The sequence below is a fragment of the Notolepis coatsorum genome, assembly GCF_963971535.1.
Source record: "Notolepis coatsorum genome assembly, chromosome: 3".
Classification (NCBI taxonomy): Eukaryota; Metazoa; Chordata; class Actinopteri; order Aulopiformes; family Paralepididae; genus Notolepis; species Notolepis coatsorum.
In genome coordinates this window covers 29,689,671-29,703,308 of record NC_140167.1, presented here as the reverse complement: position 1 = coordinate 29,703,308, position 13,638 = coordinate 29,689,671, and the positions used below count along the sequence as shown (strand labels likewise).

At 42.5% G+C, this 13,638-nt stretch overlaps 1 protein-coding gene across 1 annotated transcript; it reads right to left on the bottom strand.

The window, feature by feature from the left end:
- Positions 1-118: 118 nt before the first annotated feature.
- On the bottom strand, positions 119-13,355 carry tmem50a (transmembrane protein 50A). The gene is made up of 7 exons (XM_084309613.1): positions 13,287-13,355; positions 12,354-12,457; positions 10,951-11,063; positions 7,049-7,116; positions 1,505-1,597; positions 1,009-1,069; positions 119-351 (listed from the first exon to the last, which is right to left on the bottom strand). The coding sequence occupies exons 2-7, from the start codon at positions 12,453-12,455 to the stop codon at positions 306-308; spliced, it is 483 nt and encodes a 160-aa protein (XP_084165739.1). The 5' UTR covers positions 12,456-12,457; positions 13,287-13,355; the 3' UTR covers positions 119-305.
- Between the last annotated feature and the right edge of the window lie 283 nt (positions 13,356-13,638).

Sequence of the window (13,638 nt, the reverse complement as noted above, 5' to 3'; positions counted from 1 at the left end):
CCACAATAATGGGAGTGCAAAGAGACGTGTCGAGCTGTGTCACATTTGGGAAAGAATCATTAAAAAAAAAAGGAATCACCGCATTCATGGAATCAATAATGACAAATTGTGCTTTGAATCTTATGAATTGGCCTTTATACACCATCTTGCCTATAAATTACACATTGTTAATCTGAAAGCTAAAAAAAAGAGTCAACATATAAAGTGAGTAAACGCTTCAAAGTAGGAAGGTAGTTTTAAAGCATATTGTCTCATAGAATACTGAGAGCAGATAGTAGAGCTGTGGACAGACGAGACACACTCCGCTACTGCCACAGATCCTCGGTACGTCCAAACTTGAAGACCAAGCCCCTAGAGGAGACAAAAGGATGGTCTGTTAAGATAAAACAAACTAGGGCGGCTACGTGGTGCAGTGGGCAAGGCGCTCACCACGAATACTGGAGACTCTGCTCAAACAGGAATGCCTCCCTGTTCGAGCCCAGCGCTCCACATTCCTTTCAGTTTAGCTGGTCGTCCGCACTAATACACATTGGCAGTATTAGGGGGAGGGAAACTGATGGGTGGGGATCGGGCGTTGTGGACAGCGACTCCTACAGGTCGGTTGGTGCGCCTGCGCAGTAGAATCAGGAAGCGACGGGGGCGGGGCCCCTCCAAAGCCCAGACCCCTGACGCTGAAACATCGAGCCGCGCAGGTGGAAAGATGCGACTGCTGTCACCTCGAGTATCGGAGGGGACTCGTACTATGTATGACTTAGTCCACATTGCAGCCGGCTTGTGGGAGGCATGAAACAGCGTTCAAAGACAGGGGAGGGTTGAATTGGATTATACGAAAAATTGGGATGGGAGAAAAATAGAAAATGGGAGAAAAAGTGGATAAAAAAAAATTATAACAAAGAATTTAAACAAAAAAACTAATACAGATTCGGCATCATAGCAACGCCGAGGTATTGAATAAAAAGTTCCAATATAGGATGAACATATTAAAACATCCGAAGATGTTTAACTTACCCAAAGAAAATGAAAGCGTTCTGGAAGAAGATAGCGATACCTGGGTACACAACCGGCTTTTCTGTTGAAGAAATAATTTTATAGAAATGGCATGTTATGACATGAGAGCCTCTGATACACCAACAGTTGATGAACTTGTAATGTAAGAAAAGACACTCATTGTGTATTGCACCTCTGCAATATTGCAATGATATGATGACACTGCAATTTCTGCAATACTATGTTCACTTTGAACAATATTATATCGCAATTAATATATATGATTAGCTGCCGTTGCCACAATTGGAATGCCATGTACGCTATTAAGATACAAAACAAAGGTCCAATATTGACTCATGGTCGCTAGTAATTTCATCACATTACATACTAGTGATGAACTGAATACTATCAAATAAATGTCACTGTCACAGCCAACAGTGAATTACTCAACAGTAATGTAATAAATACAGTGTGAAATCTAATAAGAGGCACAGTGAGCTGGCCTAAGTAGACTTACGAGACACTACGAAGCCTCCGAACAGGATCCACATGGAGGCGATGAGAGAGCCGAACGCCAGCATGAAGCCGATGAAGAGCCACACACGAGCTCCTGCACACGGGCATAAAGAAGAGGCGGGTTATAGGCTGTCAAAACCAGAGGCATCTGGATGTCTCATATACAATTAAAGACAGACGGCATTAGATAAATCAGGTGTCCGGTCAAGAGGTCAGATATTTTGGCTTTGGGCATAGTCCCTTCGTGTCTGATTAACTGCCCCTCTCATAGCCTGATAGAACCATTTAGATTCATATCATGTTTCTTTATTCAAATGACAGTATAGGCCTACTGTACCATCTGCCAATCAGCGCCAAGAAAAACACAGGTTTGTGTATCACAGACTGAAAAAATAGGGCATAGACGATTTGCATGGGGAAATTAAACCGGACTACAGTGGCTCAGGAGGTAGAGTGATAAGAGCGGTTGTCTGGTTATTGGAAGGTTCCCGGTTTGATTCCTGCTCCTCCCGGGCAGTGTCATTGAGCAAGACACTGAGCCCCCAACTGCTCCCAATGAGCAGGTTGGCACCTTGCATGGTTGCCGTGGCATAAATTGTAAAGCACGTGGATAAAAGCTCTATATAAATGCAGTCCATTTACCATATTTCATCGAGTGTGTTTAACCCTTTCACTGCCACATGACAAAGGGTTAACCCTTTCACTACCACACTACAGAATGTTAACCCTTTCACTGCCACACTACATACCCGTGTAATTTGTAATTGTAATCTCGCCATTACCAGATAGTGTCCTAGTCAAAGGACAGTCAAAACCAGAGGCATCTGGATGTCTCATATACAATTAAAGACAGACGGCATTAGATAAATCAGGTGTCCGGTCAAGAGGTCAGATATTTTGGCTTTGGGCATAGTCCCTTCGTGTCTGATTAACTGCCCCTCTCATAGCCTGATAGAACCATTTAGATTCATATCATGTTTCTTTATTCAAATGACAGTATAGGCCTACTGTACCATCTGCCAATCAGCGCCAAGAAAAACACAGGTTTGTGTATCACAGACTGAAAAAATAGGGCATAGACGATTTGCATGGGGAAATTAAACCGGACTACAGTGGCTCAGGAGGTAGAGTGATAAGAGCGGTTGTCTGGTTATTGGAAGGTTCCCGGTTTGATTCCTGCTCCTCCCGGGCAGTGTCATTGAGCAAGACACTGAGCCCCCAACTGCTCCCAATGAGCAGGTTGGCACCTTGCATGGTTGCCGTGGCATAAATTGTAAAGCACGTGGATAAAAGCTCTATATAAATGCAGTCCATTTACCATATTTCATCGAGTGTGTTTAACCCTTTCACTGCCACATGACAAAGGGTTAACCCTTTCACTACCACACTACAGAATGTTAACCCTTTCACTGCCACACTACATACCCGTGTAATTTGTAATTGTAATCTCGCCATTACCAGATAGTGTCCTAGTCTTTAGCTAATGTTGTGTTCATAGGTGTATAATTATGGTGTGTGTTTTTAACGGATCTCAGCCTACCTTAATAAATTACATTCTCACTACTGCTTAATTGACCCAAACCCTTACCCTGATATTGGCATATTGCAAGTATCTAATTTTGTCAAGATAAAAACTCATCTGGGTTTTTATAAAAATATATGATATGATGTTACATGTTAAATAACCAGGATGCAAGAAAGCCTGTCCATCTGACCAAATAAAGTGTTAGGAACAATTGGACCTGTGCACTGCAAGTGAAAAGGACAAGTCCAGTCAATTCTTCCCTTTCATTTTCCTGTTTGTGTGTAAATACAGAAAAGTAAGTTCCCAGTTCCATTTGATATTTGGCTACCTATTGCTGCCACTTTGTTGTATAAATATAGAAGCTATGATTTGCAGTATATTTCTGCTAAAAATGAACAACAATAGCCATGTTGCCCAGTCTGTAGTAAATTGCTTTGATGTTTAGCTATCTTAAATTAAGTGGCTTATATATATATATATATATATATATATATATATATATATATATATATATATATATAATTCCTTGTATATTCCCATAGTAGAATATAGTTCACCACACCATATGTTACTGAATGCATTGTGGTAGATTTGTAGTCGATATTGGTTTGATTGTTATATTTCCTTGTGACTAATGATAAATAGCCTGGCCATAGTAATGCTGAGTTAGTCCATACTTCTATGCTACATGCATGTAGTAATTGGCACTGTAAATCCTGGAACTTCATGCAGTTAATCTGGTCCACGGAGGACACCATAGCCCATGTGCTGCACACAGCAGCATCACACCTGGACAAGAGGCAGGGGAACTATGTGAGAATGCTATTCATCGACTACAGCTCAGCATTCAATACCATAGTCCCCTCCAAACTCATAGCCAAGCTCAGGGACCTGGGCTTGAACTATGACCTCTGCCAGTGGGTCTTGGACTTCCTGACGGGCAGACCCCAGGTGGTGAGAGCAGGCAACTGCACCTCCTCATCCATCACCCTCAACATAGGGGCCCCACAGGGCTGTGTTCTGAGTCCCCTCCTCTACTCCCTGTACACACATGACTGTGTGGCTCAGCGGAGCAACAACACAATCATCAAATTTGCTGACGACACAGTAGTGGTGGGCCTGATCTCTGCAAACGACGAGAGGGCCTACCTGGGAGAGGTCAAGGTCCTGGCGGGATGGTGCCAGGAGAACAGACTCTCCCTGAACGTCAGCAAAACAAAGGAGATGATTGTGGACTTTAGGAGGTCGGGGGTCAGGGACTACAGCCCCCTCAGCATCGACGGGGCACCGGTTGAGAGAGTGAACAGTTTTAAGTACCTCGGAGTCCACATTTCCGAGGACTTGACATGGACCACACACATTGACAGTGTTGTGAAGAAGGCACGACAACGCCTCTACTTCCTCAGGCGCCTAAGGAAGTTCCAAGTCAGTCAGAAGATCCTTAAGAACTTATACTCATGTACAATAGAGAGCATCCTGACTGGCAATATCACCTCCTGGTTTGGGAATAGCACCGCACAAGACCGTAGCAGACTACAGAGAGTGGCACGACTGGCACGTTCAGCCGAACGCACAATTGGAGGGGGGCTTCCCACCCTCCAGAACATTTACAACAAGCGGTGCAGGGGTAAGGCTAAGAGAATCATCAAGGACTCCAGCCACCCAAACAACTGCCTCTTTGAACTGCTGCGGTCAGGCAAGCGATACCGGAGTCTCATGGCGAGCACAGAAAGACTCAGAAGAAGCTTCTATCCCCAGGCCATCAGGCTGCTCAACGAACAATAAACACTATGCAACAACCATCAAATGCACACAGCACACACATCCACACGCGCACACTCACTTTAAACAAACAACACACTGCAGCACCCACTCTCCACACTTTAGATCACCTAAACACACTTTATATTTATTGGTAAAGGATTTGCACTACAACTCGTACACCTTACTGTAAATTGTACCTCATCCCATTTCTGCTTTGCACTATATAGTATTGTATATTAGTACATTGCATAATATATTGTATATTGTATGGTAACTCAGTTACTTCTATTCTGCATCGAACATTGTACATATGTCTATACTGAACACTGTGACTTCTATTTTTACTTCTATTACATGCTATACTATTTTATTTCATACTTATCTTGTCTAGCACAGTCTCTGGAGGGTAACAGTAAGAAGCATTTTGTATAAAAGTATTCTGTACTTCTGTATGACAACTATTAAAGAAACTTGAAACTTGAAACTAGTTATTCTACGGTTAATGCAAGTATGTTAGGCTTTACTCCATCCTGTAGGGTACTTCTCAAAAGAAGTTTAACGGCAGCCAGACACGCTACCCTACAATAGAGCAAGAAACGTTGGCCTTACTGCTTGCGCTCCAGTTATTTGAAGTCTATGTGGGGTCTAGTGTGGAGCCTGTGATTATCTACACGGACCACAACCCACTGTTTTTTCTACACCGCATGTACAACCACAACCAAGGTTCAATGCGGTGGTCTCTGCTTATGCAGGGTTATAATTTGATAATCCGTCACAAGAAAGGCACTGATCCCTTTCTCATGGCTAGCTTGTTGGCAGGTGTTTTCTTTTAAGGGAACAATGGTGAAATTTGGTTTCATGGGGATGCTTTGTAATATCGCCATGGGCTGACTCTTTATGGGAGAGTGTTACGTATGGGGGTTTATGTATGGGGTTTATGTATGCAGTGTATGAATGTAGGCATATTAATCAGTTTCACTTGTTTGGTTCTGTTTTGTGTTGTTTTTGTCTCCCTCTTCTGTTTCTACTTATCCTTTCCTCAGATGCACCCATGGTTTCAGTCATCATCACCACCTGTTCCCAATCAACAATCAAGCATTCCCACACCCTTTATATAGTCCCCTTGTGTGCAGTTCTGTCTCTTCCTTTTGGGTATGTTGTGTGTAGAGCTGGTGGCAGAGCTCTGGTATTTTGTGCCGTGTTATTTAGGTGAAGCTTGTCTTTTGTTATCCATTTACCAAGTCTTATTCAAAGCTAACATTTGTACATTTGTTTCTTTCATTTCACCCAGCCTACTGTGGTTATATTTCTGTGTATTCACATTTGTTTTTGCACACAGGGACAAGTGAGGACAGGAAGATACACTGGGGTCTACATCTAGCATCACATAGGTTTGCCTGTTGTTACAACCCTAGGTTAGAGTGAGCACCACCCACTGTATTTATGGGTGCCTAGCACCTGTCAAGGGGGGGGTGGGTTATAATTTGTTTTTGTATTTAATTTGGTGCCACTGATAGTCCTCCTTGATCCCCGTGTTGCCTTTTTATGTAAATAAACATTTTATAATCCGTTTCTTGGTTTTGTGTCACTGCACCCTCACCCACCATGTCTGTTGCCTATGTTGCACCCTTCCACTGAGTGACCACAGGGGGGTGTAACAGCATTTAAGGATATTTATTGTGTAACCCTGGTTAAAAGAAGTTGAGGTGCTTGGCACTTGCATTGGGTTGATATTGGGACATATTGTGAATTCAAATAATCTCTTGCTTACTATTTCAGAACCATACAAATGTGGACAACCCTCGATTCAGAATACTTGCTCTTGCCCCTAATTCTATAACCAGAATTATTCCATGTTGGTCCCGTACTCAATTAACCATTCCCAAGAGGCCCTACCCTGTGAATATAACACTGCTTTTACGTGCATATTAATATTCCGATATTATTCCAGATGCTTGAATATTCTGTCTTTTTAATTGGCAAATGTAGAAACCATACGATGTTTACAATGGTAGTAATGAACTCTAATCCCAACTGTGAGGAAGACTAATATGATCCCTGGTATATGCCATAATTAGCTGGTATTCTGAGGCATATAAATACCTTCTCCCATACACTGTTGGGTTTTGCAGTCTGTTTCCATGAGTGCCAAGAGCTTTTTGTTTTCTTCTGATCAGGATATGAGGATGCATATCAATACCTTATTTTGACTAAGATTGTAAACAGTCAGTCATGTAAACACAATTGTATGCATACCTGTCTGTCCAATGCAGCCTTCACTGTAGCTGTCTCCTCTCACTTGGCCATTTGATACAGCATTTATCCTACATAAGACAAAATGAGAGATAACAATACACATTAGATGTGTGGTCCATTATTTATTTGTTGTTACATTAATGTTGACAATGGTTGGATCTAGGGGTGTAACGATGCATCGATTAATCGAAATGCATTGATTCTAATGTGTTCGATTTGATGCATCTATTTGAATATGTTATTATAATCGAAACACAAATACATTTTTTTAATGTTTTTTTTTTGTATTTTTTTATTGAGTGAATCAGTTCCCCCTGCCACATTTGTGTATTCAAATTTTTTGGGGGAATTAACTGATAGAAAATGTATCTAATCGAATCGTGGTCAAATGAAGAGATTTCATGATGCATTGAATCGTTGCCTGAAGAATCGTAATCGAATCGAATCGTTGTGAGGTCGAATCGTTACACCCCTAGTTGGATCTAATAAGTGGTACAACTGCCAAACAAAACAGTGTAAGAAGCAATAGACCTTTGACTCTCAGAACAATGATGACATGCGAGTGGTCTATTGACCCATATCAAATCCCACCCCTTTCTTCTTGATCCTCCAGTTGCTTCCTAACTTGTTAGGAAATCAACAGTTGTGATTAGAGGATCAAGAAAAGGGGGCAGGGTTTGAGAGAGGTCCAATAGACCACTCACACATCATCATTGTTCTGCTATTCATTGTAATGTCACCTTGAATGATGAGGTCTTCTAATATGGATTTAGAATTTTTAAGTGGCAATAAAACAAATTAAAAAAAACACTGTTTTGCCACAGGTGAAAAATAAAAATAAAGTGTTTTTGTTCAAAATGGAAGTGTTTTTTTTCTCTCAAAATGGCAACTATAGAGCTCTGCAGCAGTGCTGCCCTTTGGTTCAGGAAGGATTTAAAATAAAATAAAAATATGCAACTGTACAATCTTGGAAACCTGTGCAGTTCTATTTTACACAGTAAAATCATACATCTTAATTTTTGCCAGAGGCTACGACAATAAGTCAAGTAAAGTTGGTTTCTACAGCTCATTATCACAGTTGCATGGCTCAACAGGCTTCACTGGCTCACATTACAATGGAACGACACGCCTTGACCCTCAGTGAGGAAAGGAAAAACTCACAAAAAATGAATAGGGAACAGGGAGACACGGCGTCATTGATGTGAAGCACTCACACATGGGTGAGAGAGGCGGAGCCCTTTTTCTCTCTCTCTCTCTCTCTCTCCTCCAAATCACCAATAGCGTAACATGGCTCAGAATGTCGGTAAACTAAATACTTTGTGTGCATCAACCCTGGTTTTGGACAAATGTGCTACCCTATAAAACACGTCTCAGAATGTCAGCAAAACGTCATGGTGTTCTACCGAATGTAATGGTTTTCTACCAGGAGCGTTCATACTGAGGGTTAGCTTTGGGTGCCCTGTGTCAGCGCCCCCTCGCTGGCCTGCAAGTGTTGCACGTGGAAGTACCATTATAAGCTAATGTGAAGACACAAGGGATAATGCTCACAGGACGCCACCAGGGGGCAGAGCGGTGAGTGAATGACTGAATCAGTGAATGAATCTGTGACTGAAGTGAACGAGGAGGCAGAAGATACCAGAGACTTGTGAGAGCTGTAATGTCACTGTATGTGGGAGCTGTAATGTCACTATGTGAGAGCTGTAATGTCACTGTATGCGAGAGCTGTAATGTCACTGTATGCGAGAGCTGTAATGTCACTATGTGGGAGCTGTAATGTCACTATGTGGGAGCTGTAATGTCACTATGTGAGAGCTGTAATGTCACTATGTGGGAGCTGTAATGTCACTATGTGAGAGCTGTAATGTCACTATGTGGGAGCTGTAATGTCACTGTATGCGAGAGCTGTAATGTCACTGTATGTGAGAGCTGTAATGTCACTGTATGTGGGAGCTGTAATGTCACTGTATGTGAGAGCTGTAATGTCACTGTATGTGGGAGCTGTAATGTCACTGTATGTGGGAGCTGTAATGTCACTGTATGTGAGAGCTGTAATGTCACTGTATGTGGGAGCTGTAATGTCACTGTATGTGGGAGCTGTAATGTCACTGTATGTGAGAGCTGTAATGTCACTGTATGTGGGAGCTGTAATGTCACTGTATGTGGGAGCCACTTCGAGAGTTAAGACAGTAGCTGGAACATCGGAGTACTTTGACATTGGAGTGGGGGTGCACCAGGGTTCGGCTCTTAGCCCACTGCTCTTCATTACTGTAATGGAGGAAGCAACAAGGGATTCACGAGGAGAAGGACCGTGGGAGCTGCTTTATGCTGATGATCTAGTGCTGACGGCAGATTCGGAGGATGAGGAAGTGAGGAGAATGTTTGTTGAGTGGAGGGATGGAATGAAGAAGAGGGGAATGAAGATAAATATCGACAAGACGAAGGTAATGATAACAGGGAGTGAAGGAGAGAGGATTCAGTCAGGAAGATACCCATGTGGAGTCTGTGGAAGGGGAGTGGGAGTAAATTCTGTGCCGTGTATAGAATGTGACAAATGGGGCGCCAGGGTGGAGCACCATGTACAGCACTGCGGTGCAACACGGCCGTCCCGGGTTCGACTCCCGGACCCGGCAACCTTTGCCGAATGTCTTCCCCCGTCTATCCTCCCATACTTCCTCTCTCTCTCTACCGGACTGCCCAAAAAAAAGTAGATGTGATGGACTGTGAGGCGGGAGTGGAAAGGGCGGTGAGGGCGAGAGTGGCGGCGGTGTGGAGGAAGTTGCGGGAAATTAGTAGGCTACTGTTGAATTGAAACATAGATGTAAAGATCAGAGGAAGGATATATGAAACATGTGTGAGATCAGTTCTCTTGTATGGTTCAGAAACGTGGGCAATGACAAAAAGGGTGATGGTGGTGTTAAGAAGCTGTGATCGGAAGATGTTGAGGTATGTGGCAGGAGTCAGATGGCAGGATGGGAGGACCAGTGCCGAGGTGGATGAGATCTGTGGTGTCGGGAATTGAACATCAGCTGCCTCATCAAGAAAGCACAGCAGAAGATGTACTTCCTGCAGCAGCTGAAGAAATTCAACCTGCCAAGGACGATGATGGTGCAATTTTACACAGCCATCATCGAGTCCATCCTTACCTCCTCCATTACAGTATGCTCAACTTAGTTCATATTTCATAATTATGTCTGTCCGCTAATGTTGCACCGAAAACAGCCAAAGCAAATTCCTTGTATGTGAAAACTACTTGGCAAATAAAAACCTTTCTGATTCGGATTCTCAGGTGGTTTGGACATGTGAGAAGATCGGAGGGGGGGGGGGGGGGGGGGGGGGGGTGGAGGAGATTATTGTGGATGGGCGGAGGCCAAGAGGGAGACCGAAGCAGACGTGGAGGGGATGTGTGGAGAATGATATGAGGGATCTGGAGATACATGTAGACATGGCACAAAACGTGCCCAGTGGCGTGGAGTCATCGCCCGTCCAACCTCACTGTAGTGGGAAAATAGGGACGTAAAATGAAGATGATGATGATGACTGACTGAACGAATGAGTCAGTTAGTGATGTAGCCAGTGTCGTGGCTATCGGAGGCAAGAATGCACTGGCCAGATAGTCTTGGTTGTTACAAATGTATTAGCCAAAACAGAGTATTATAATACAATTTAGTTCAGGAGTTAGGTTAGAGGACTCACTGGCCGAGGGACCGCAATTGAGACCTCGAGAGACATTGTGAGTAGAACTTTAGACAGGTTGAGACTGAGGGGTCGGGGGAACGGTAAGGTACCAGAAGGGGGGAGGAGGGGTGTAATGGGGGAGGGTAGGTGTTACATAGGTAGACAGAGCGCGTGATGTCGGACTGGAAGACAAAGGGAGGGTTTTGGAGTGGGAGGCAGTGACTTACATGAGAAAGGCCACAGTAGCGATGACTCCGCAGGTGTGATAGGCATGGTGAAACTGGGCCTCGTCGGGATACTTCACCGCTGCATCAATGATGATCCACCAACCAGTAAAGAACTGCAACAACAAAGACGCTGTGTTGTTATATCAAACATTATTATTAAGCTACGTCATTAGGGCCCGTGTCGACCGGGGACGTTTTATGAGTTGTCAGCTCCTTTCTGTCATTCATTTCTATGCTACAGACGCGACAGGCGCGCTCCTTTTCCCAGCGCCGCGCCTCGTGTTTTAGCGCTCTCGGCGGCCAGCGTTTTTGGGCGGAGCGCTCCCAGCACCTTAAAGTTGAAACTAGTTCAACTTTTGGAGAGGAGCGGCGCTCATCAAGGTACCTTTTTCGACCGACCAATCAACATCGAGCAAGTGGCGGAGCCGCGAGACTCAGGAAAACGCTCTGAGCATGCATAGTTTTGCTTTTCAAAGTGGTCCGCCTTGAAAAAAACGTCCCCGGTGGACACAAAGCCTTATGATGACTAATGTTATCCAGTGGCTCAGAAGGTGAGAGAGGCAAACCTGTCTCTGCACTGACCTCTGTGAAGAATTACATGTATGTATAACTAAAAGGGATATATGAAAAGACAAAATTCAATTACCTTTGGAAAATTTACAAAGTAATCTATCCATCTATCTATTTCTAGGTTTCAGGCTTAAAAGATGATTTCCTGGAGTGTGAAAAGTCAATGTGAAATGAGTATAGGCAGTTTCAAAGAGACAACAATAACATTCTAAACTAAAAGGGACCAAAGTTTATTTCCTGTTGCAATGTTAGCTACACAGTAATGCAATAGTTGACAGTAAATAGTCAGTGTCACCGGAATTCTGTTGCTCGGGAACAGTTTGGAAGTTGCTGTCAGTTATTGCATTAGCAAACATTGCAAGAGGATACACCTGGGTCTATTTATAATGTTTATGTTGTCAAGTTGAAAGCATCTATAGGCCTTGGGAAAGATGCCATGTGATCATGATCAGGTGGTTACAATCAGATGTAGAATGAGATCACATTTCAGCACACAACATTCATTGTATTGCATGTATTCCGTATACAGCCATAGAATACTAAATGCAAGTTGTCTAGCTCTGTGTGTTACTCACCCGAGAATGAAATGCTGCAACTGGCAGAATATAGTATTAAATTCCTTTTGAAAGTTCTGGCAGAAAACATATATTTAGGCAAATATCTCCATCACTTCATGTAAACATAATGTGATTCGTGTAAATGTGTTTTTTTTGCCCAAACTTTTAAACCAATCCGATGCTATATAACAAGAGCTGGCGGCCAGTGGCATAAATTACACCCTACTTTGAATATAATGGTATCAATGGGGCCATTTGATAATGACAACAACATACCAGAACTCCAGCAGCTATTGATGCAATGGTGTTTCTTCTCTCGCCCCAGTCCACATTACACTCGCAGTCTCCACACCGGATCCCGTCTAGAAATCCTGACATGACTATGACGTTAAAAGAAAATAGATTAGGGTCAACAACATGGCATGACAAAAAAATGGAACCTGCATTGAAAAACAATAATTTCATCCAGCAAAACTAGATGTAATGAAGCTTGCATTTGTGTACTTTATTGTTTGCATTTTGTACTTTAGGTTGTACTTTAGTTTGTATATTTTGTATAGTGTTTGGCCTTTAATCTTCTTACTTAGGTCAATGAAGCACAATCTCAGGGGGATTGATTGATAACTTTATTAACAGATTGCAGAATGGGTACAATACAGTACAGCTCAATACACATAATTGTTAAGGGCATGCAGACCAGAGAAAGACTTTCGTCTTGTTTACATCAGGGTCCCCCATTTTCAATTCAGACATCAGGATCTCATCAGGGCTCATACAGAACCAAGCATTGCACTACAATGCACATTATATGTGACAAATAAAACAAAACTTGAACGAGATAAAATATATGTATTATGCGCAAATGTGGTACAGTCGTGATGCTCCTCAAATAACCAACAAGCATAAACAATTGTCTAAATCCACTTTTATAAGAAAATAAAACGCCCGTTTACCTCGATTGACAACAAATCTCTTGACATGTCAAATGTGCCGGTGTCATTATTATTATATCACATAACGTTAGCAAATACGTGTTTGTCTTCAGATCCTTTTGTTCGTGGCTTTGGCAGTAACGATTTCCTTGGATGTTCTTTCATGTTGCGAATCGCACAAATAATAACATAACACAAAAGACATCAGCATTATGTGGTGAAAATATATGTAACGACATTATTCCAACACTGGCACTACATTTAAACGCATAATTACCTTCTCTTTTCGGTTTTTGATGGTTTTGTGGACCCCCAAGACTACGCTTCCTTCTTTCACCAGTGTCAAATTAGCATAAATAAGGAATTCTTGTTCCGGGCAGAAAATAACTTGATTCTTCAAAATAAAAGATCCCATCGCAATTCCATTTTAAACGGTTGTCTGCATAAAATGTTGTTGAAAAGTAAAAAAAAATAGAACATATTAATGGTGAAATGTCCGTATAAATAATCTTATAAGTACAATAGTAGAAATTATGCCACAATAATGTGGAACGCCCTACCCACAACCATGAAGGAATGTGAATCCCTACCTGTTAACAGAATTCGACAATAATGTGGTCAAGAGGCAT